At 43.0% G+C, this 24330-nt stretch overlaps 2 protein-coding genes across 3 annotated transcripts in view; one reads left to right on the forward strand and one right to left on the reverse strand.

Annotated features, from left to right (window-relative positions):
* Nucleotides 1–345: 345 nt before the first annotated feature.
* Nucleotides 346–16656, reverse strand: LOC115205804 (non-histone chromosomal protein HMG-14A). 2 transcript variants are annotated; one of them, XM_029772120.1, is made up of 6 exons: nucleotides 16500–16656; nucleotides 15503–15532; nucleotides 15323–15352; nucleotides 8820–8873; nucleotides 7494–7613; nucleotides 346–1420 (listed from the first exon to the last, which is right to left on the reverse strand). In XM_029772120.1, the coding sequence occupies exons 1-6, from the start codon at nucleotides 16512–16514 to the stop codon at nucleotides 1373–1375; spliced, it is 297 nt and encodes a 98-aa protein (XP_029627980.1). In that variant the 5' UTR covers nucleotides 16515–16656; the 3' UTR covers nucleotides 346–1372. The 2 variants fall into 2 exon arrangements, with proteins under 2 accessions (XP_029627980.1, XP_029627981.1); XM_029772121.1 differs by having other exon boundaries at nucleotides 15503–15529; nucleotides 16500–16642.
* A 1051-nt stretch (nucleotides 16657–17707) lies between these two features.
* The window catches only part of sh3bgrl (SH3 domain binding glutamate-rich protein like), a 48167-nt gene continuing 41544 nt past the window's right edge, over nucleotides 17708–24330 (forward strand). Inside the window, exon 1 of the mRNA XM_029772122.1 lies at nucleotides 17708–18189. Coding sequence (XP_029627982.1) covers nucleotides 18145–18189 — 45 coding nt within the window. The 5' untranslated portion in view covers nucleotides 17708–18144. The remainder of the gene's footprint in view (nucleotides 18190–24330) is intronic.

Consider the following 24330-nt stretch of genomic DNA (forward strand, 5'->3'; position numbering starts at 1 on the left):
GATTTATCTCAGAGGTAAAGTATTCATGTTATAAATGCATTGAGCCAGCGACCCAGGCTTTTCTCTGTCTATACACCGCCATAGAGCATTTCACCTAAGAGCAGCTGTGAGGTAAAATGGGGTTAACATTAACACTGTAGGTCCTAGTCCTGGACTAAACAGCATGATCAATGGAGAATCCAGGAGTAGGATTAATGTGTTTCCTGCTGGATTAGTCAGGAGCTAGTTCCATACTTGTGAGTGAAGCCACAACAGAACTAAAACACAACTGCAACAGCCTTCACACATAATAAAAACTAGAATTAAGACCCAACTAGAACGGGGGATGGAATAACGACAACAAAGTTTTGAGGAAAATTCACAGGACTTGTTTTATTGGAGAATTCCAGAACATCAGAGGGACAGACACGTCAGAGAACCGCTCATCTAAAAAAAACATGTGTTTAGAAAACCAGCAAGATGGAGAGCTGTCACACACTACTGCCGTGGTCGCCTAGGAGACACACGCATGTCACTGTTACAGGGTCGTCTAGGAGACAAGCATGTCACTGTTACAGGGTTGCCTAGGAGACACACGCATGTCACTGTTACAGGGTCGCCTAGGAGACAAGCATGTCACTGTTACAGGGTCGCCTAGGAGACAAGCATGTCACTGTTACAGGGTCGCCTAGGAGACAAGCATGTCACTGTTACAGGGTCGCTTAGGAGACACACGCATGTCACTGTTACAGGGTCGCCTAGGAGACACACGCATGTCACTGTTACAGGGTCGCCTAGGAGACACACGCATGTCACTGTTACAGGGTCGCCTAGGAGACACACGCATGTCACTGTTACAGGGTCGCCTAGGAGACACGCATGTCACTCTGTCCAGAATGTTTCTCATGATCCTCTTCCTCTTTTTTATTGGACAACACACTTTCAACACGCTTAGAACATGTTTAATGTAAAAACAGGAACATTTAGACAAAGCAAGGGAACGTCAGGGAGAACCGTTAATTAACCAGGAATAAGGTAGAACCCTAGGAGAACCAACTGTGGAGGAGGGGGGCACAGGAACACAACTCACTATGGGACGGGACGCGCTTTGCTTCCTACACAATCATGAAATGCTGTTTAATTAAAAAAGATTTTAGTGTGTTCATCTTGCCTGCAGACACTTTGTTGATATGACCACTGCAGATCTACATTATATTACTCAGCTTTGCTTTGTGCTAAAAATCTGTACGGATAGTAGATAGTATACTTATAAAATCACTGATAAAAATATTCCTCTGTTAACAATATGTCTTGGAGGGGGACCACGAACACTGGGGCAGGCTGGTGGGAAGGGTTGGGGTCGGAGGTTAGGCGTCAGGGGTTGGCAGTGTTGCTACTCAGACTTGGCTTCCTCCTTCTCCGCCTCGGGAGCATCCTCAATCTGCAGGGTCAGAGGTTAGAGGTCAGTATAACAACCTGACATTCCTGTTGGTAGTTTCTCATCCTAAGCAGGAGCTTATCTCTGCCATCAAGCTGACCAATGTCTTCTAATGTCCCTTTATGACCAGCCTCATGTCCCCTACAGTCCATGATGTCTTTCTAGTTCCTCCTAGTAGTGTACATAAGCAATAAGGCCCGAGGGGGTGTGATATACGGCCAATATACCACGGCTAAGGGCTGTTCTTATGCATGACGCATCGCGGAGTGCCTGGATACAGCCCTTAGCCGTGGTATATTGGCCATATATCACAAACCCCCGAGGTGCCTTATTGCTATTATAAACTGGTTACCAACGTAATTAGAGCAGTAAAATAAATGTTCTCATACCTATGGTATAGGTCTGACATACCACGGATGTCAGCCAATCAGCATTCAAGGGTCAAAACACCCAGTTTATAAAGTAGTGTATAGTATAGTAGTGTATCGTATAGTAATGTATAGTATAGTATAGTCATGTATAGTAGTGTATAGTATAGTAGTGTATAGTATAGTCATGTATGGTAGTGTATAGTATAGTCATGTATAGTAGTGTATAGTATAGTCATGTATAGTAGTGTATAGTAGAGTAATGTATAGTAGTGTATAGTATAGTAATGTATAGTAGTGTATAGTATAGTAGTGTATAGTATAGTAGTGTATAGTAGAGTAATGTATAGTAGTGTATAGTATAGTAATGTATAGTAGTGTATAGTATAGTAGTGTATAGTATAGTATAGTAGTGTATAGTATAGTAATGTATAGTAGTGTATAGTATAGTAGTGTATAGTAGTGTATAGTAATGTATAGTATAGTAGTGTATAGTAAGTGTATAGATGTGAATAGTATAGCAGAGTATAGCGCAGTAGTGTATAGCAGTGTTTAGTATAGTAGTGTATAGAATAGAAGTGTATCGTATAGTAATGTATAGTATAGTAGTGTATAGTAGTGTATAGTATAGTCATGTATAGTAGTGTATAGTATAGTAGTGTATAGTATAGTCGTGTATAGTATAGTCATGTATAGTAGAGTAATGTATAGTAGTGTATAGTATAGTAGTGTATAGTAATGTATAGTAGTGTATAGTATAGTAGTGTATAGTATAGTAGTGTATAGTAATAGTGTATAGATGTGAATAGTATAGCAGAGTATAGCGCAGTAGTGTATAGCAGTGTGTAGTATAGTAGTGTATAGAATAGAAGTGTATAGCAGTGTGTAGTATAGCATTGTATAGAATAGAAGTGCATAGTATAGTAGTGTATAGTATAGAGGTGTATAGCATAGTAGTGTATAGCAGTGTGTAGTATAGTAGTGTATAGAAGTGTACAGTATAGAAGTGTATAGCAGTGTGTAGTATAGTAGTGTATAGAATAGAAGTGTATAGTACAGTAGTGTATAGAAGTGTACAGTATAGAAGTGTATAGTATAGTAGTGTATAGTACAGTAGTGTATATTATAGTAGTGTATAGTACAGTAGTGTATAGTAGTCTACAGTAGTGCATAGTATCGTATAGTAGTGTATGGTAGAGTAGTGTATGGTAGAGTATAGTACAGTGTATAGTAGTGTATAGTAGTGAATAGAATAGAAGTGTATAGTAGTGTATAATATAGTAGTGTATAGCATAGAAGTGTATAGTTGTGTACAGTAGTGCACAGTACAGTAGTGTAAAGCATGGTGTATAGTATAGCAGTGTATAGTATGGTAGTGTACTGTAGTCTACAGTGTAGTAGTGTACAGTACAGTAGTGTATAGTGTACAGTAGAGTAATATATAGAGCAGTAGTGTATAGTATAGTCATATATTGTACAGTAGTGTACAGTGTACAGCACCAGTCAAAAGCTGACACGCCTACTCATTCCAGGGTTTCTTTATTTTTACTATTTTCTACATTGTAGAATAATAGTGAAGACATCAAAACTATGAAATAACACATGAAATCATGTACTAACCCCAAAAACCATTTTATATTACAGATTCTTCATAGTAGCCACCCTTTGCCTTGATGACAGCTTTGCACACTCTGGAATGCATTTGAATTAACAGGTGTGCCTTGTTGAAAGTTAATTTGTGGATTTTTTTCCCTCAATGTGTTTGAGCCAATCAGCATGGAACACCGTTTGGGTCTTTGCATGTCAAAAAAGATACACGTCAAATAACGCAATTATATTCTAGAATGTTGTGTGTGCTGAATTTGCATGTGCAAGCCAAGCGCCACCATTACGATCACTGTCAAAGCTGTACAATAGGGCGTTGGTAATAAGGCATTATTTATTCCACCGAATGGGAAAACGTCCTTGTGAGCATTTGAAATTAGATCAGGATCAAATGAGCAGGATCAAACATGTTTGCTAATATCTTTGATACAGATGTTATCAGCAACTTCTGGGGTAATTAGCTAGCTTTAGCTTGGTACATAGCTAGCGCCAATGCAACCAGCCTGAAAACAATGACCAGTAGAAACTAGTCATTTTCATTATTCTTAGCATTGATTTAGGAATCCTTGTGAGTAAGTATTAGCTAGGTAGCCACTTGTTGTTCTCCTATTGAAATAACAAGCTAACCAGCTACTTAATCCTGTTGCCCAAAACTAACGTTATAAGCAGCCAGCTAGCGTCATCTGGCTACAATGGCTTTACCGGACTGGGTTACGTGTTGTGAAGCTAGCCACAATGAGGAATAACCACAACAGTGGACTTTGCTGTTCGCCTTCAAAATAAAAGTTTATCTTTGAAAGTGACGTAGAAGGTTACAATTGGTGGAATCATGCCATATTTATACTAGATAATGTTAAACAAGGTTGGTGTTGGAATGTGGAGCAATGAAATTGGGTATCAGTCTACTCGGTGACACCCACAGAACACAATTGTGAAGAGTTTACGCAAATATTAGCATCATAGCTCTTATTGCGGGACTTTGACTGTGGGAAATCACCTCCCCAGTCAGCCTATTATGGGTATTGACATTGGTACAGCCTTAACTAACGATTGGGGATGATCAATGAAATGGGGTATTACATTTACATTTTAGTCATTTAGCAGACGCTCTTATCCAGAGCGACTTACAGTAGTGAATGCATACATTTCATAATTTTTTTCTCCGTACTGGTCCCTCGTGGGAATCGAACCCACAACCCTGGCGTTGCAAACACCATGCTCTACCAACTGAGCCACACGGGACCACGGTTATCAGTCTACTCAGTACCCAGGTGATTATTTTCCCCAAAGTCCCCCAAAGGCACCAAAACATCCACATTGTAGTTTTTCTCCTGGAATAGTGTTCAATACACTTAGTAGGTTGACTGATACAATAAACGTAGCTCAATTCATAGTGGTTTCAGAGTCCTGCAACAAGAGGTACGACACCAATGTTCTCTGGGTGTCACTGAGTAGACTGTCATTGATCCACAATCCATAGGTAAGGCTGTACAGTGAAATAAGTATGCCCCCAATGCAATTCTAAAGTATAATATATCCAGTGTGATTTCAATAGATTTGTCAAATTATTGTCTTTTGTTGAATTTATATAAGGACATTCCAACCTTGTTTAGCATGATCTATTCAATTATGTCATGATTCCACTATTTGTATTATTTGCATTACTTTCATTGAGAGACGTTTATTTTGAAAGTAAACCGCAAATCGCACTATTGTGGTTAATCCTTATTGTGGCTAGCTTCACATTAGGTGGGTCCGACCACCATTAATCAAATAAGAACTGTCTTATTAATTAGGGGTATTTTAGATGACACCCAGCTAGATAGTTAGCTAACTATAGCTACTGAAACAGATGTTGTTTTGCTATGTTTTTGGGGAAGAACATTGTTTGCATCCATCAGCTAGCTAGCTTTTTATGACCAGCACTGTCCAGAGCTAGGGGAAGTGTGTCTGCGCTCGTGCGGCAGCGGCAGGTGTGCGAGACAAAACTTTACCAGCATCATAGCATACGTATCGGTGAATCATTGTGACATATGAAACACGAGTGAGTGTAATCAATGTGTAATAACTACGTCAAAAATGTATGAACGTGTTCAATTATTGTGACGTGCAGTCATATCAGGTCCTGATTGGTCAATAAGCTTATTTGACACGTCAAATAGTGTTATTTGACGTGTATATTTTTTGACATGCAAAGACCCAAACGGCGTTCTATAGCAAAGACCCAAACGGAGTTCCATAGCAAAGACCCAAACGGCGTTCCATAGCAAAGACCCAAACGGCATTCCATAGCAAAGACCCAAACGACATTCCATAAATCAGTTGTGTTGAGACAGGTAGGGGTGGTATACAGAAGAGCCCTATTTGGTAAAAGACCAAGTCCATATTATGGCAACAACAGCTCAAATAAGCAAAGAGAAACGGCAGTCCATCATTACTTTAAGACGGGGTGGGCAAACTTTTTGGCTCGAGGGCCACATCGGGATTTTGAAATTCAACTGAGGGACCCATTTTTTGGGGGACCAATTGTTTGTTAATATCAATTTGCGGGGGCCTCCCGAGTGCCGCAGTGGTTTAAGGCACTACATCGCAGTGCTTGAGGCGTCACTACAGACCCGGGTTTGATCTCAGGCTGTGTCACAGCTAGCCGTGACTGGGAGACCCATGAGGCGGTGAACAATTGGCCCAACGTCGTCCGGGTTAGGCAGGCCGAGATTTCCTTGTCCCATCGAACTCCAGCGACTACTGTGGCTGGCCAGGCGCATGCACACTGACACGGTCGCCAGGTGTACGGTGTTTCCACTGACACATTGATGCGGCTGGCTTTTGGGTTAAGCGGGGATTGTGTCAAGAAGCAGTGCGGCTGGGTCGTGTTTCGGAGGACGCACGGCTCTTGACATTCGCCTCTACCGAGTCCGTACAGGAGTTGTAGCGATGGGACAAGACTAACTACCAATTGGATACCATGAAATTGGGGAGATTTAAAAAAAAAAATGTTATGCGTAAAAATTAAATGTTTTATGTCTCTCGGGCCGGATTGAAGTGCCCGGCAGGACGCTCTTTGCCCCCCCTTGCTTTAAGACATGGTTAGTCAATCCGGAAAATTTCAGAAACTTGAAAGTTTCTTCAAGTGCAGTCGCGAAAACCATCAAGCGCTATGATGAAACTGGCTCTCATGAGGACCGCCACAGGAAAGTAAGACCCAGAGTTACCTCTGCTGCAGAGGATAAGTTCATTTGTTACCAGCCTCAGAAATTGCAACCCAAATAAATGCTTCACAGAGTTCAAGTAACAGACACATCTCAACATCAACTGATCAGAGGAGACTGTGTGAATCAGGCCTTCATGGTCGAATTGCTGCAAAGAAACCACTACTAAAGGGCATCAATAAGAAGAACAGACTTGCTTGGTCCAAGAAACACGAGCAAAGGCCATTAGACCGGTGGAAATCTGTCCTTTGATCTGATGAGTCCAAATTTGAGATTTTTGGTTCCAACCGCCGTGTCTTTGTGAGACGCAGAGTAGGTGAACGGATGATCTCAGCATGTGTGGTTCCCACCGTGAAGCATGGAGGAGGTGGTGTAATGGTTTTTGCTGGTGACACTGTTAGTGATTTATTTAGAATTCAAGGCACACTTAACCAGCATGGCTACCACAGCATTCTGCAGTGATATGCCATCCCATCTGGTTTGGGCTTAGTGGGACTACAATTTGTTATTCAACAGGACAATGACCCAACACACCTCCAGGCTGTGTAAGGGCTATTTGACCAAGAAGGAGAGTGATGGACTGCTGCATCACATGACCTGGCCTCCACAATCACCCAACCTCAATCCAAATGCGATGGTTTGGGATGAGTTGGACCGCAGAAGGTGGCTACTTAAAAGAATCTAAAATATATTTTGATTTGTTTAACACTTTTTTGGTTACTACATGATTGCTTATGTGTTATTTAATAGTTTTGATGTCTTTACTATTATTCTACAATGTAGAAAATAATAAAAATAAAGAAAAACCCTTGAATGAGTAGGTGTCCAAACTTTAGTACAGTTGTGTACAGTATAGCAGTGTACAGTAGTGTACAGTATAGTAATGTATATTACCTGGTTGGTCTTAGCGCCTCCGTTCTCAGAGTGGTTCTCCTCAGCGGCCTCTGCGTTCTCCTTCGCTGCTGCCTTCTTAGTTTTCTTCTCCTCCTTCTTGTCATTCACAGCCTTCTCTTTCTGGATGGGGGGATAACAGACATTATCCTTAACATTATCCTCATCTATACTGGGCTCCCGAATGGCACAGCGGTCTAAGGCACTGTATCTCAGTGCTTGAGGCGTCACTACAGACCCTGGTTCGATTCCAGGCTGTATCACAACTGGCCGTGATTGGGAGTTCCATAGGGCGGCGCATAATTGATCCAGCTTCGTCCGGTTTTGGCCAGTGTAGGACGTCATTGTAAATAAGAAATTGTTCTTAACTGACTTGCCTAGTTAAACAAAGGTTACGCTTAAAAATGTAAAAAATATGTACCATGACTACTATATGCCTGCTCTTTCTAGAGAGTGGGTTTATAGTTCTGTTTTTTGCGATGCTTCTGGGGTTTGTAGTTCTGTAATGCAATTGCTCTAGAGTTCTATACTGAACAAAAATATAAACACAACATGTAAAGTGTAAAGTCCAATGTTTCATGAGCTGAAATAAAATGTCCCAGAAATGTTCCATATGCACAAAAAGCTTATTTATCTCAAAACAGCATGATAATTACATAGGTGAGCCTTGTGCTGGTGACAATAAAAGGGCACCTTTTTATTTTGGTCACACAACAATACCACAGATGTCTCAAGTTGAGGGAGCGTGCAAATGGCATGCTGACTCCAGGAATGTCCAACAGAGTTGTTGCCAGAGAATTTCTCTACCATAAGCCGCCTCCAAAGTCGTTTTAGAGAATTTGGCAGTACGCCCAACCGGTCTCACAACCGCAGACCACATGTAACCACACCAGCCCAGGACCTCCACATCCGGCTTCTTCACCTGCGGGATCATCTGAGGAGTGGAAGGAGGCTGCTGAGGAGTATTTCTGTCTGTAATAAAGACCTTTTTGGGGGAAAAACTAATTCTGATTGGCTGGACCTGACTCCCAAGTGGGTGGACCTAGCTCCCAAGTGGGTGGGCTTATGCTCTCCCAGGCCCACCCACGCCTGCGCCACTGCCCAGTCATGTGAAATCAATAGATTAGGGCATAATGAATATATTTCAATTGACTGATTTCCTTCTATGAACTGTAACTGTCAAATCTTTTGAATTGTTGCATGTTGTGTTTATATTTTGGTTCAGTATATTATGTGCAACCCTGAAGTTTGAAGTTCTGTAATATGATTGCTCTAGCGATTGTAGTTCTATTATGTGCAACCCTGGGGTTTGTAGTTCTGTTCTCTTACCTTTGCTGGTTTCTCCTTCTTGGCCTTGGGTTCAGCCTTGGCTGGGGCTGGCTTCTGGAGAGAGAGAGAACAAACATCAGTCTCATGTGTTCTACAACCACTGATCATTCCTAGTTCTACTGACCAATAGGAGCTAGGGCTTCAGTGGGACATTACTGAGAGTTATAAACTGGTTCAGAGTTCTGTAACCTGTTAAATATGTAATACATGTGGAATTAGCTGGTTTAGAGGTGATACGTGTAGTAGTGTATGATGCTTTAAGAAGGGTTCGTATGTAATACATGTGGAATTAGCTGCCATGTCAAATCAAATTGTATTCGTCACATGTGCCGAATACAACAGGTGTAGACCTTACAGTGAAATGCTTGCTTACAAGCCTTTAACCAACAATGCTTTAAGAAGTTAAGAAAAAATAGAAAATAAAAAGTAACAAATAATTTAACAGCAGCAGTAAAATAACAATAGTGAGGCTATATACAGCGGGTACCGGTACAGAGTCAATGTGCGGGGGTACACTGTCACGTCCTGACCAGAAAAAGGGGTTATTTGTTATTGTAGTTTGGTCAGGGTGTGGCAGGGGGTGTTTGTTTTGTGTGTTTCGGGGTTTTTGGTTTATGTTCTATGTTTTCTATTTCTATGTGGGTTTTCTAGTTTTTCTATTTCTATGTTAGTTTTGGGAACGACCTCCAATTAGAAGCAGCAGGTTGTCGTTGCTTCTAATTGGAGGCCATATTTAAGTGGGTTTATTTTCTCTTGTGTTTGTGGGTGGTTGTTCCATGTATAGTCTATGTACCTTACGGGACTGTTTTTCGTCGTTCTTTTGTTCAGTGTTCATTTCTTTAATAAATCAAGAAGATGATTCACATCCCCGCTGCAGTTTGGTCCGATCATTACGACGCTTATGACAGAACCACCCACCATAAGAGGACCAAGCAGAGGAGGAAGGAGCAGCAGGAGGAGTATAAGGAGTCATGGACCTGGGAGGAGATACTAGCTGGAGAAGGACCATGGAGGAAGGCTGGAGAGGACCGGGAACGTTATGCGGGAACACGGCTGGCAAGGAAGCCTGAGAGGCAGCCCCCCCAAAACATTTTTGGGGGGGGCACACGGGAAGATTGCCTAACCTAGCCAATAGACCTGAGCCAACTCCCCATGCTTATTATGGGGAGCGTTCGGCGATGAGAGCACCGTTCTATGCGGAAGTGCGCAAGGTCTCGCCCATCCGCACGCACAGTCCGGTGCGAGCGATACCAGCCCCCCGCAGGTGCCGTGCTAGAGTGGGCATCCAGCCAGGGAGAAGTATGCCTGCGCAATACATCTGGCCACCAGTGCGTCTCCTGGGCCCAGGCTACCCTGCGCCTGCTCTACGCACGGCAGCCATCTTGCCTCAGCACAGCCCAGTTCGCCCTGTGACAGTACTCCGCCCGTGTCGGGCTACAGAAAAAATCCAGCCAGGACAGGTTGGGCAGACTGTGCGCTTCAGACCTCCAGTGCATAGTCAAGGCCCCATGTATCCAGTTCCTACTCCTCGCACTAGCCCTTTAGTGCGCCTGCCCAGTCCAGTACGTCCTGTTCCTGCTCCTCGCGCTAGCCCTGTGGTGCGTGTCACTAGTCTGGCGCCTCCAAAGCCAGCCCCACGCACCAGGCCTTCAGTGTGCCTGCCCAGTCCAGTACGTCCTGTTCTTGCTCCTCGCACTAGCCCTGTGGTGCGTGTCACTAGTCTGGCGCCTCCAAAGCCAGTCCTACGCATCAGGCTTTCAGTGCGCAGTCCCCGTCTAGAGCTTCCGGCGACAGTGCCCCGTCTAGAGCTTCCGGCGACAGTGCCCCGTCTAGAGCTTCCGGCGACAGTGCCCCGTCTAGAGCTTCCGGCGACAGTGCCCCGTCTAGAGCTTCCGGCGACGTCCCACAGTCCGGCGCAGCCAGAGTCGCCCGCCAGTCCGGCGCAGCCAGAGTCGCCCGCCAGTCCGGCGCAGCCAGAGTCGCCCCTCAGCCCAGAGCCTTCAGCTGCGGGCTACAGCCCTGAGCCTTCAGCAGGGGTGGACAGGTTAGAGTGGGGATTAAGCCCGGAGCCACCTCCGTGGGGGGAGGTTTGGGAAGGGGGGTGTAGCACAGGAACTGTCGGTGACAGTGGCCACCCTCCCTTGATTTTGGGGTTATTGTTTTGTTCGTTTTTGTTTCAGGTGGTGGGGGTACTGTCACGTCCTGACCAGAAAAAGGGGTTATTTGTTATTGTAGTTTGGTCAGGGCGTGGCAGGGGGTGTTTGTTTTGTGTGTTTCGGGGTTTTTGGTTTGTTTTCTATTTCTATGTGGGTTTTCTAGTTTTTCTATTTCTATGTTAGTTTTGGGAACGACCTCCAATTAGAAGCAGCTGGTTGTCCTTGCTTCTAATTGCAGGCCATATTTAAGTGGGTTTATTTTATCTTGTGTTTGTGGGTGGTTGTTCCATGTATAGTCTATGTACCTTACAGGACTGTTTTTCGTTGTTCTTTTGTTCAGTGTTCATTTCTTTAATAAATCAAGAAGATGATTCACATCCCCGCTGCAGTTTGGTCCGATCATTACGACGCTTATGACATACGTTACTGAGGTTAGTTGAGGAAATTGAGGTAATATGTACATGTAGGTAGAGTTAAAGTGATTATGCATTGATAATAAAGCAGCAGCAGCGTAAAAGAGGGGTCTGGGTAGCCCTTTGATTAGCTGTTCAGGAGTCTTATGGCTTGAAGCTGTTAAGAAGCCTTTTGGACCTAGACTTGGCGCTCCGGTACCGCTTGCCGTGCGGTAGCAGAGAGAACAGTCTATGACTAGGGTGGCTGGAGTCTTAGAACGTTTTTAGGGCCTTCCTCTGACACCGCCTGGTATAGAGGTCCTGGATGGCAGGAAGCTTGGCCCCAGGGATGTACTGGGCCGTTCGCACTACCCTCTGTAGTGCCTTGCGGTCAGAGGCCGAACAGTTGCCATACCAGGCAGTGATGCAACCAGTCAGGACGCTCTCGATGGTGCAGCTATAGAACCTTATGAGGATCTGAGGACCCATGCCAAATCTTTTCAGTCTCCTGAGGGGGAATAGGCTTTGTCGTGCCATCTTCACGACTGTCTTGGTGTGTTTGGACCATTATAGTTTGTTGGTGATGTGGACACCAAGGAAAATTTTGCTCCCAACCTGCTCCACAGCAGCCCCATCATGGACTCCTTTTCCTGTAGTCCACAATCATCTCCTTTGTCTTGCTCACATTGAGGGAGAAGTTGTTGTCCTTGCACCATACGATCAGATCTGACCTCCTCCCTATAGGCTGTCTCGTCGTTGTCTGTGATCAGGCCTACCACTGTTGTCATCGGCAAACTTAATGATGGTGTTGGAGTCGTGCCTGGCCATGCAGTCATGAATGAACAGGGAGTACAGGAGGGGACTGAGCACGCACCCCTGAGGGGCCCCTGTGTTGAGGATCAGCGTGGCGGATGTGTTGTTACCTACCCTTACCACCTGGGGGCGGCCAGTCAGGAAGTCCAGGATCCAGTTGCAGAGAGAGGTGTTTAGTCCCAGGTTCCTTAGCTTATTGATGAGTTTTGAGGGCACTAAGCTGAGTTGAACACTAAGCTGTAGTCAATGAAAAGCATTCTCACATAGGTGTTCCTTTTGTCCAGGTGGGAAAGAGCTGTGTGGATTGCAATAGAGATTGCATCATTTGTAGATCTGTTGGGGCGGTGTGCAAATTGGAGTGGGTCTAGGGTTTCTGGGATAATGGTGTTGATGTGACCCATGACCAGCCTTTCAAAGCACTTCATGGCAGCAGACGTGAGTGCTACGGGTCAGTAGTCATTTAGGCAGGTTACCTTGGTGTTCTTGGGCACAGGGACTATGGTGGTCTGCTTGAAACATGTTGGTATTACAGACTCAGTCAGGGACACGTTGAAAATGCCAATGAAGACACTTGCCAGTTGGTCAGCGCATGCTTGGAGTACACATCCTGGTAATCCGTCTGGCCGTGCGGCATTGTGAATGTTGACCTGTTTAAAGGTCTTACATCGGCTGTGGATGTGAGTACGTATGGTCACTGTGGGGACGACGTTGTCGATGCACTTATTGATGAAGCCAGTGACTGATATGGTGTACTCCTCAATGCCATTGGATGAATACCGGAACATATTCCAGTATGTGCTAGCAAAACAGTCCTGTAGCTTAGCACCTGCTTCATCTGACCACTTTCTTATTGACTGAGTCACTGGTGCTCCCTGCTTTCTATTTTTTACTTGTCAGCAGGAATCAGGAGGATACAATTATGGTCAGATTTGCCAAATGGACGGCGAGGGAGAGCTTTGTATGCGTCTCTGTGTGTGGAGTAAAAGTGGTCCAGAGTTTTTTCCCCTCTGGTTGCACATTTAACATGTTGGTAGAAATGAGATAAAACGGATTTGAGTTTCCCTGCATTAAAGTCCCCAGCCACTAGGAGCGCCACCTCTGGATGAGCGTTTTCCTGTTTGCTTATGGTCGTATACAGATCATAAAGCAGGTCTACAGTGATAATGTGGTTTAGTGATTGTAGCAGAGATTATAACGGTTTCATAAAATTGATATTAGCTGGTTGTAGCTGAGTTTGGTTTATATTGATAGATGTTATGAAGTTATAAATGTGAAATACTAGGGTGTAGTATATTATCAGGTTATAAGCTAGTACATGGCTAATAGATGCATAATAAGGAATCTATCAGTATATAATACCCTCAGGTATAGTTATAACGCATGTGTAATACCCTGGGGTATAGTTATAAAGCATGTGTAATACCCTGGGGTATAGTTATAAAGCATGTGTTATACCCTGGGGTATAGTTATAAAGTATGTGTAATACCCTGGGGTATAGTTATAAAGCATGTGTAATACCCTGGGGTATAGTTATAAAGCATGTGTAACACCCTGGGGTATAGTTATAAAGCATGTGTAACAACCTGGTGTATAGTTATAAAACATGTCTAATAATATGGTTTAGTTATTGTAGCAGATGTTATTAAGGTGTACAGGCTGTTGGAGCGGAGTTTAATTTAGCATGTGTAATTGCCCGGTGTATACAGAGACAATACATGTGTAATTGCCCGGTGTATACAGAGACAATACATGTGTAATTGCCCAGTGTATACAGAGACAATACATGTGTAATTGCCCGGTGTATACAGAGACAATACATGTGTAATTGCCCGGTGTATACAGAGACAATACATGTGTAATTGCCCGGTGTATACAAAGACAATACATGTGTAATTGCCCGGTGTATACAAAGACAATACATGTGTAATTGCCCGGTGTATACAGAGACAATACATGTGTAATTGCCCGGTGTATACAGAGACAATACATGTGTAATTGCCCGGTGTATACAGAGACAATACATGTGTAATTGCCCGGTGTATACAGAGACAATACATGTGTAATTGCCCGGTGTATACAGAGACAATACATGTGTAATTGCCCGGTGTATACAGAGACAATACATGTGTAATTGCCCGGTGTATACAGAGACAATACATGTGTAATTGCCCGGTGTATACAGAGACAATACATGTGTAATTACCCGGTGTATATAGCGATAATACATGTGTAATTACCCGCTATATAGAGTGATAATACATGTGTAACTACCCGCTATATAGAGTGATAATACATGTGTAACTACCCGCTATATAGAGTGATAATACATGTGTAACTACCTGCTATATATAGAGACAATACATGTGTAATTACTTGGTGTATATATAGAGACAATACATGTGTAATTACCTGCTGTATATAGAGACAGTACATGTGTACAAGTGTAAAATGATTGTATAGTGATTGTAGCTGAGGATATGGATGTGTCATAAGGTAGTGAACAGGTCATATGATACATCATCAGGCAGTGTACAGGATATATGATGCGTCATAAGGCAGTGTACAGGTCATATGATGCATCATCACGCAGTGTACAGGATATATGATGCGTCATAAGGCAGTGTACAGGTCATATGACGCGTCATAAGGTAGTGTACAGGTCATATGACGCGTCATAAGGTAGTGTACAGGTCATATGACGCGTCATAAGGTAGTGTACAGGTCATATGACGCGTCATAAGGTAGTGTATAGGTTATATGAAGCGTCATAAGGTAGTGTATAGGTTATATGACGCGTCATAAGGTAGTGTATAGGTTATATGACGCGTCATAAGGTAGTGTATAGGTTATATGACGCGTCATAAGGTAGTGTATAGGTTATATGACACGTCATAAGGTAGTGTACAGGTTATATGACGCGTCATAAGGTAGTGTATATGTTATATGATAAGGTAGTGTATAGGTTATATGACGCGTCATAAGGTAGTGTATATGTTATATGATGCATGATAAGGTAGTGTATAGGTTATATGATGCGTCATAAGGTAGTGTATAGGTTATATGATGCATGATAAGGTAGTGTATAGGTTATATGATGCGTCATGAGGTAGTGTATAATGTCTCTATCGTAGCTGGTCTCACCGCTGATAACCGGGCGGATCTCCTCTGGGGCTGCAACAGGAAGAGGAAGAGAAAACATATCACCACAGAAAAACACACGCTGTCAGAGATCAACTATGATGAAACTGAGCTGACAATACGAGTTCATTTATTGAATAGTAATTATAGGGGATGAGTTGTAGTCGAGGATCTCGGTCTCACCTCCTCCTTGGTGTCCCCAGCGGCTCCCTGCTGAGGACAAACACAAACAACACAAATAAACAACTTATCACAACAACAACACTTTATTGGCTTTTATAAGAGCAAGTAACAGTCTACTGTGGCTCAAATTACATATTTCTTCACTGTCAAGGAAGACCCCAGATAACTTTTCAATTTCAAGAAAAAAGTAAAAATGTCATAGATAATGTTAAAATAAACGTGTTTTTAGACCCATTAGATTGAACTGTAATGTAATATTTGAGTTTTGTTAACAGTTTATATGTTTTGGGACCAGTAACAGTGAAAGTTGGGGTCCTAAAGTATCTGTCTGTCTTTCTCCACTCTCTCCATCTCTCTCTTCTCTCTATGAGCTCAGGCAGGATTTGAAAAGTGGCGCGGGACGGGATAAGCAAGAGGGAGGAGCAGAGTTAAGCCTCCGCAGCGCCGCCCGGCGGTAGAGACACGACACTGCAGCCACCTGGGACCATGAACAAAGAGAAAAAATATACATTTTTATCGAAATACGACGACGATTGCATCTTTTAACGATCAGAATTGAAACTAGAGATACGAACGAGAATTCTCGGGGCCATTTTGGGAGGATCGAGGGGAAAATGGCGGTAACTGAAGCGTTTCTGTTCGGTAGGTCGAAGAAGAGAGAGAGACTTGGGCAGCAAAGCATGGCTGCTGGTTGTGCTTTAACTACATGGAGACAGAGAGCGACTTCTGGCTTCCCAAAGGACAGCGACTGCCGGGGGGAAAGCAGCCTTTTAAGCCCACAAGCAATCAGAAAAAATATTCATTTAAAACACACAAAAATACATTATTTTTTAGAAAATACCCTCCAAATAAATACCGTAAATTCTCCAAAGAAATAGGTTTATAATTAACTAATCGTTGGAGAAGGGATGGCTCTCTACATTCATTTGCACGCTATCAATAGCTACCTGCTTTTCTTATTTCACAATCCTCTCTAAATAGTCACCAAACTACGTACCTTTCTCTTGGGCATGTTGGATTGTTGGAGATTCTCTTTCAGATGGAACTATAAAGTGTTTAGCTCGCTAGCTGTTGTGAGTTAGGTGCATGTGAAACCAAGTGTCTGCTGCTGCGTGGTCCGTGTAGTAAACACACAGGAACAGCCACCAGACTGGCTGAATGGGGGGAGGGGTGCGGCTAAACGCATGATTGATGTGCTCTCCGCCAATTACCGAGCGATATTCGCAGCTGCAGAACACTGACAATTTGGGAACCGGTGCTGTTCTTTACGCGCGAAGTGCTTCTAGCAAAGCGAGGGAAGAAAAGCCTTGCTAAAATCAAAAACATCTCCATGAAAGAATAGTGAGCGCTTGATTAGTACTGCCCCTGCGAACAGAGAACATGATTTGATGGGGTCTAGAGGTTGGGTTTAATTGATGTCTTATTTCAATGGAACTCAAAGAAAAATAATCTCCCTCTATTCCAAGCATCATAGAACGACTGTCTTTTTATATATTTTATTTTTATTTAACCTTTTTTTAACTAGGCAAGTCACCATCTACTACACCATTTTAACTTCTGCCCAAAATAAGACGAAAAATACATCAACATTTGGCTTCGTGCTTGTGGCCAACATGGCGCCCTTCTAGCTCGACACATTTTTGTTTGTCGGCTTTTCTAAATTCATCTGAGGAGAGGGAATGCATACGTCGCATCGGCCGGGCGCCTGTAGGTGGCTTCAGCTACAAAGCCAAGTGTGAATGAATGGGCTGGTCTCCCTGCACCCCCGGCGGCCGAGGACAGACAGCACACCTCACTAAAACATCCTCAGTCTTCCTCTCTTATTTAGTCAGACACAGCGAATAGAGATAGAAAGGGCTGAATATGAATGATCACCTTCAAATGTGACCAACTAGCCTTGCATTATATGCTTCTATTAACTATTGTAATTCACAGCCATTATCTCTAACTGGACTAAAATCTCAGAAGGGCCAAATGTACCGGTATTGTAGTGGGGATGCAGTGTTTCATGTATACCACTGGAGGGCCAGATGTACCGGTATTGTAGTGGGGATGCAGTGTTTCATGTATACCACTGGAGGGCCAGATGTACCAGTATTGTAGTGGGGATGCAGTGTTTCATGTATACCACTGGAGGGCGGTCTGAGACGCCCTTTGACCGCCACCTGGTGCGACATTGTAACCAACTGGAACTGGGTTCGATTATGACGTCATTCTAATGGATGCTTCTTCTTGATACATTGTTGCATTCAGACACAAAGTGGAGCCCAAGAGGGAATTCAATCAGACGGTGAAAATAGACATCCCGTTGACAGGACAGACTACAACTAGAAGGTTATATATTTTTCTGGAAAGTTACAGTTCCTGGCTCTTTACGTCCACGCATTTAGGCTGTTGAGTCTGTGGTCGACTTTTTGCCACTGATCAAGTCACAGTGACATGATTCAACGAGAAACGGACGGTGTGAAAGAATAGAAAGAGAACGAGAGGGAGTGAAGAGAAGAGGGGCGGATCGTTCAGACCAGGACTGGAGGAAGTTGTTTTGTGAGTCATCGCTGTGAAACTCACATTATTACTTTTGGAACAGAGCAGAGCAAAGCATCATTCTGTCTGACTGGAGCCTCGGCGACAACGCACTCAACATGGTGATCAAAGTCTATATAGCAACCTCCTCCGGTTCCACCTCGGTAAGAACTGAACAAACAACTTTTACACTTTTCATACGATTTGCAGGGGTCGGGGTTCTGATGATGATGGTTTACTACATATGGGGGGTCTGGTATAGAGAAGGTAGACTGCCACAGCTGTAGACTCTAGCTGGGCTGTTTCTTTACCAGACGGAGCTACTGTATATAATAACGATGTGCAGATACTATGTATTTCTAATCAGTAATAAGACATTATTCTCTGACGAGCCTCAGTTGGTCACCCAGTTTGAACTGACACACTGGAGAGCTGGAGCAGGGGCGGAAATCCCGGGGGGGACAGGGGGGACACTGAGCTGGAGACATGACACCTTTCATATTGTATCAGTCATGTGTTTTAGCCAATAGCAGCCAGAACAGTAGGAGGGTGTGGGCTATACCAGCCAGTTATATATAGACTATACCAGCCAGTTATATGTAGACTATACCAGCCAGTTATATATAGACTATACCAGCCAGTTATATGTTGGGTTTACCAGCCATTTGTATATAGGCTATGCCAGCCAGTTATATGTAGGCTATACCAGCCAGTTATATGTAGACTATACCAGCCAGTTATATATAGACCATACCAGCCAGTTAAATGTAGGATATAAAAGCCAGTTATATATAGGGTATACCAGCCAGTTATATATAGACTATACCAGCTAGTTATCAAATCAAATCAAATCAAATCAAATGTATTTATATAGCCCTTCGTATATCAGCTGAAATCTCAAAGTGCTGTACAGAAACCCAGCCTAAAACCCCAAACAGCAAGCAATGCATGTGAAAGAGGCACGGTGGCTAGGAAAAACTCCCTAGGAAAAACTCCCTAGAAAGGCCAAAAACCTAGGAAGAAACCTAGAGAGGAACCAGGCTATGAGGGGTGGCCAGTCCTCTTCTGGCTGTGCCGGGTGGATATTATAACAGAACATGGTCAAGATGTTAAAATGTTTATAAATGACCAGCATGGTCAAATAATAATAATCATTGTAGTTGTCGAGGGTGCAACAAGCACGTCCGGTGAACAGGTCAGGGTTCCGTAGCCGCAGGCAGAACAGTTGAAACTGGAGCAGCAGCATGGCCAGGTGGACTGGGGACAGCAAGGAGTCATCATGCCAGGTAGTCCCGAAGCATGGTCCTAGGGCTCAGGTCCTCCGAGAGAAAGAAAGAAAGAGAGAAAGAGAGAATTAGAGAGAGCATATTGAAATTCACACAGGACACCGGATAAGACAAGAGAATACTCCAGATGAAACAGACTGACCTTAGCCCCCCGGCACATAAACTACTGCAGCATAAATACTGGAGGCTGAGACAGGAGGGATCAGAAGACACTGTGGCCCCATCCGATGATACCCCCGGACAGGGCCAAACAGGCAGGATATAACCCCACCCACTTTGCCAAAGCACAGCCTCCACACCACTAGAGGGATGTCTACAACCACCAACTTACCGTCCGAAGACAAGGCCAAGTATAGCCCACAAAAATCTCCGCCATGGCACAACCCAAGGGGGGGCGCCAACCCAGACAGGAAGACCACGTCAGTGACTCAACCCACTCAAGTGACGCACCCCTCCCATGGACAGCATCGAAGAACACCAGTAAGTCAGTGACTCAGCCCCTGTAATAGGGTTAGAGGCAGAGAATCCCAGTGGAAAGAGGGGAACCGGCAAGGCAGAGACAGCAAGGGCGGTTCGTTGCTCCAGCCTTTCCGTTCACCTTCACACTCCTGGGCCAGACTACACTTAATCATAGGACCTACTGAAGAGATAAGTCTTCAGTAAAGACTTAAAGGTTGAGACTGAGTCTGCGTCTCTCACATGGGTAGGCAGACCATTCCATAAAAATGGAGCTCTATAGGAGAAAGCCCTACCTCCAGCCGTTTGCTTAGAAATTCTAGGGACAATTAGGAGGCCTGCGTCTTGTGACCGTAGCGTACGTGTAGGTATGTACGGCAGGACCAAATCGGAAAGATAGGTAGGAGCAAGCCCATGTAATGCTTTGTAGGTTAGCAGTAAAACCTTGAAATCAGCCCTTGCCTTAACAGGAAGCCAGTGTAGGGAGGCTAGCACTGGAGTAATATGATCAAATTTTTTGGTTCTAGTCAGGATTCTAGCCGCCGTATTTAGCACTAACTGAAGTTTGTTTAGTGCTTTATCCGGGTAGCCGGAAAGTAGAGCATTGCAGTAGTCCAGCCTAGAAGTAACAAAAGCATGGATTAATTTTTCTGCGTCATTTTTGGACAGAAAGTTTCTGATTTTGCAATGTTACGTAGATGGAAAAAAGCTGTCCTTGAAACAGTCTTGATATGTTCTTCAAAAGAGAGATCAGGGTCCAGAGTAACACCGAGGTCCTTCACAGTTTTATTTGAGACGACTGTACAACCATCCAGATTAATTGTCAGATTGAACAGAAGATCTCTTTGTTTCTTGGGACCTAGGACAAGCATCTCTGTTTTGTCCGAGTTTAAAAGTAGAAAGTTTGCAGCCATCCACTTCCTTATGTCTGAAACACAGGCTTCTAGCGAGGGCAATTTTGGAGCTTCACCATGTTTCATTGAAATGTACAGCTGTGTGTCGTCCGCATAGCAGTGAAATTTAACATTATGTTTTCGAATGACATCCCCAAGAGGTAAAATATATAGTGAAAACAATAGTGGTCCTAAAACGGAACCTTGAGGAACACCGAAATTTATAATTGATTTGTCAGAGGACAAACCATTCACAGAGACAAACTGATATCTTTCCGACAGATAAGATCTAAACCAGGCCAGAACTTGTCGGTGTAGACCAATTTGGGTTTCCAATCTCTCCAAAAGAATGTGGTGATCGATGGTATCAAAAGCGGCACTAAGATCTAGGAGCACGAGGACAGATGCAGAGCCTCGGTCTGACGTCATTAAAAGGTCATTTACCACCTTCACAAGTGCAGTCTCAGTGCTATGATGGGGTCTAAAACCAGACTGAAGCGTTTCGTATACATTATTTGTCTTCAGGAAGTCAGTGAGTTGCTGTGCAACAGCTTTTTCTAAAATTTTTGAGAGGAATGGAAGATTCGATATAGGCCGATAATTTTTTTTATAATTTCTGGGTCAAGATTCGGCTTTTTCAAGAGAGGCTTTATTACTGCCCCTTTTAGTGAGCTTGGTACACATCCGGTGGATAGAGAACCGTTTATTATGTTCAACATAGGAGGGCCAAGCACAGGAAGCAGCTCTTTCAGTAGTTTAGTTGGAATAGGGTCCAGTATGCAGCTTGAGGGTTTGGAGGCCATGATTATTTTCATCATTGTGTCAAGAGATATAGTACTAAAACACTTTAGTATCTCCCTTGAGCCAAGGTCCTGGCAGAGTTGTGCAGACTCAGGACAATGGAGCTTTGGAGGAATACCCAGATTATATAGACTATACCAGCCAGTTATATATAGACTATACCAGCCAGTTATATATAGGCTATACCAGCCAGTTATAAATAGGCTATACCAGCCAGTTATATATAGACTATACCAGCCAGTTATATATAGGATATACCAGCCAGTTATATATAGGGTATACCAGCCAGTTATATATAGGCTATACCAGCCAGTTATATATAGGCTATACCAGCCAGTTATATATAGGCTATACCAGCCAGTTATATGTAGGGTATACCAGCCAGTTATATATAGACTATACCAGCCAGTTATATATAGGGTATACCAGCCAGTTATATATAGGCTATACCAGCCAGTTATATATAAGGTATACCAGCCAGTTATAGATAGTGTCCGTAGAGTGTTTGAAGTGTCAGTAGAGTGTTAGTAGAGTTTTAATAGTATCAGCAGAATTACAGTAGAGTGTCAGTAGAGTTGTAATAGTATCAGTGGTGTTAGTAGAGTATAAGTAGAGTGTCAGTAGAGTGTTTGTAGATTGTCAGTAGAGTGTCAGTAGAGTTTTAATAGCATCAGTAGTGTCAGTTAAGTGTCAGTAGAGTGCCAGAAGAGTGTCAGTACAATTACAGTAGGGTTTTAGTAGAGTGTAAGTAGATTGTCAGTAGAATTACAGTAGATTTTTTGTAGAGTGTCAGTGGAATTATAGTAGAGTGTCAGTAGACTGTCAGTAGAATTACAGTAGAGTTTTAGTAGAGTGTCAGTAGAGTGCCAGTAGAATTACAGTAGAGTGGCAGTAGAGTGTCAGTAGAGTGACAGTAGAATTACAGTAGAGTGGCAGTAGAGTGTCAGTAGAGTGCCAGTAGAGTGTCAGTAGAATTACAGTAGAGTTTTTGTAGTGTGCCAGTAGTTTCAGTAGAATGTCAGTAGAATTACAGTAGAGTGTCAGTACAGTGTCAATAAAATGTTAGTAGAGTGCCAGTAGAGTGCCAGTAGAGTGTCAGTAGAATTACAAAAGAGTTTTAGTAGAGTGTCAGGAGAGTGTCAGTGGAGTTTCAGTAGAATTACAGTAATGTTTTAGTAGAATGTCAGCAGAGTGTCAGCGGAGTGTCAGTTGAGTTTCAGTAGAATTACAGTAGAGCTTTTGTTGAGAATCAGTAGGGTTTTAGTAGAGTGTCAGTAGAGTGCCAGTAGAGTTTTAATATATCAGTAGAGTTCCAGTAGTGTCAGTAGAATGCCAGTAGAACATTAGTAGAGTTTTAATAGTATCAGTAGAGTGTCATTAGAGTTAATAGTATCAGTAGAGTGTCAGCAGAGTGTCAGTAGAGTTTTTCTAGAGAATCAGTAAAGTTTCAGTAGAGTGTTAGTCGAGTTTTAGTAGTGTCAGTTGGGTTTTAGTAGAGTTTTAATATATCAGTAGAGTGTCAGTAGAGTGCCAGTAGAGTGTTAGTTGAGTTTAAATAGTATCAGTAGTGTCAGTAGAGTTTTAATAGTATCAGTCGAGTGTCAGTCGAGTGTCAGTCGAGTTTTAGTAGAGTTTTAGTAGAGTGTCCGAAGAGTGTCTGTAGAGTTTCTTTAGAGTGTCTGTAGAGTGTTTGTAGAGTGGTTCCTGACTGGTCCCGTGTGGCTCAGTTGGTAGAGCATGGTGTTTGCAACACCAGGGTTGTGGGTTCGTTTCCCACAGGGGACCAGTACGGGAAAAAAAAAATGTATGAAATATATGAAATGTATGCATTCACTACTGTAAGTCGCTCTGGATAAGAGCGTCTGCTAAATGACTCAAATGTAAAATGTAAGTGTTTGTAGAGTGTTAGTAGAGTTGTAGTAGAGTGTCAATAGAGTGTCAGTAGAATTACAGTAGAGTGCCAGTAGAGTGTCAGTAGAGTGCCAGTAGAGTTTTAATATATCAGTAGAGTAACAGTAGTGTCAGTAGAGTGTTATTAGAGTTTTAATAGTATCAGTAGAGTGCAAGTAGTGTCAGTAGAGTTTTAGTAGAGTGTCAGTAGAGTGTCAGTAGAGTTTTAGTAGAGTGTCAGTAGTGTCAGTAGAATTACAGTAGAGTTTTAGTAGAGTGTCAGTAGAGTGTCAGTGGAGTGCCAGTAGAATTATAGTAGAGTTTTAGTTGTGTGTCAGTTGAGTGTTAGTAGAGTGGCAGTAGAGTGTTGTAAAATTACAGTAGAGTTTTAGTAGTGTCAGTAGAGTGCCAGTAGAGTGTCAGTAGAATTACAGTAGAGTTTTAGTAGAGTGTTCGTAGAGTGTCAGTACAGTCTTGGTAGAGTATCATTAGAATTACAGTAGAGTGTCAGTAGAGTGTCAGTAGAGTGTCAGTAGAGTGTCTGTAGAGTGTCTGTAGAGTGTCTGTAGAGTGTCTGTAGAGTGACAGTAGAGTTTTAATAGTATCAGTAGTGTCAGTAGAGTTAATAGTATCAGTAGAGTGTCAGCAGAGTGTCAGCAGAGTGTCAGTAGAGTTTTTCTAGAGAATCAGTAGAGTTTCAGTAGAGTGTTAGTCGAGTTTTAGTAGAGTGTAAATTGGGTTTTAGTAGAGTTTTAATATATCAGTAGAGTGCCAGTAGTGTCAGTAGAGTGCCAGTAGAGTGTTAGTAGAGTTTTAATAGTCTCAGTAGAGTGCCAGTAGAGTGTCAGTAGAGTTTTAATATTATCAGTAGAGTGTCAGTAGAGTGTTATTAGAGTTTTAATAGCATCAGTAGAGTGCCAGTAGAGTGTCAGTAGAGTGCCAGTAGAGTTTTAATATATCAGTAGAGTTTTAGTAGAGT

The sequence above is a fragment of the Salmo trutta genome, chromosome 13, assembly GCF_901001165.1.
Source record: "Salmo trutta chromosome 13, fSalTru1.1, whole genome shotgun sequence".
Lineage (NCBI taxonomy): Eukaryota > Metazoa > Chordata > Actinopteri > Salmoniformes > Salmonidae > Salmo > Salmo trutta.

What these genes read in the sequence shown, in the direction of transcription:
- LOC115205804 (XM_029772120.1), bottom strand. An exon ending in GATCCGCCCGGTTATCAGCG is followed by an intron (nt 8,874 to 15,322) that starts GTGAGACCAGCT and finishes CTCTCTCTCCAG; the next exon opens with AAGCCAGCCCCAGCCAAGGC. An exon ending in AGAAGGAGAAACCAGCAAAG is followed by an intron (nt 7,614 to 8,819) that starts GTAAGAGAACAG and finishes CCCCCCATCCAG; the next exon opens with AAAGAGAAGGCTGTGAATGA.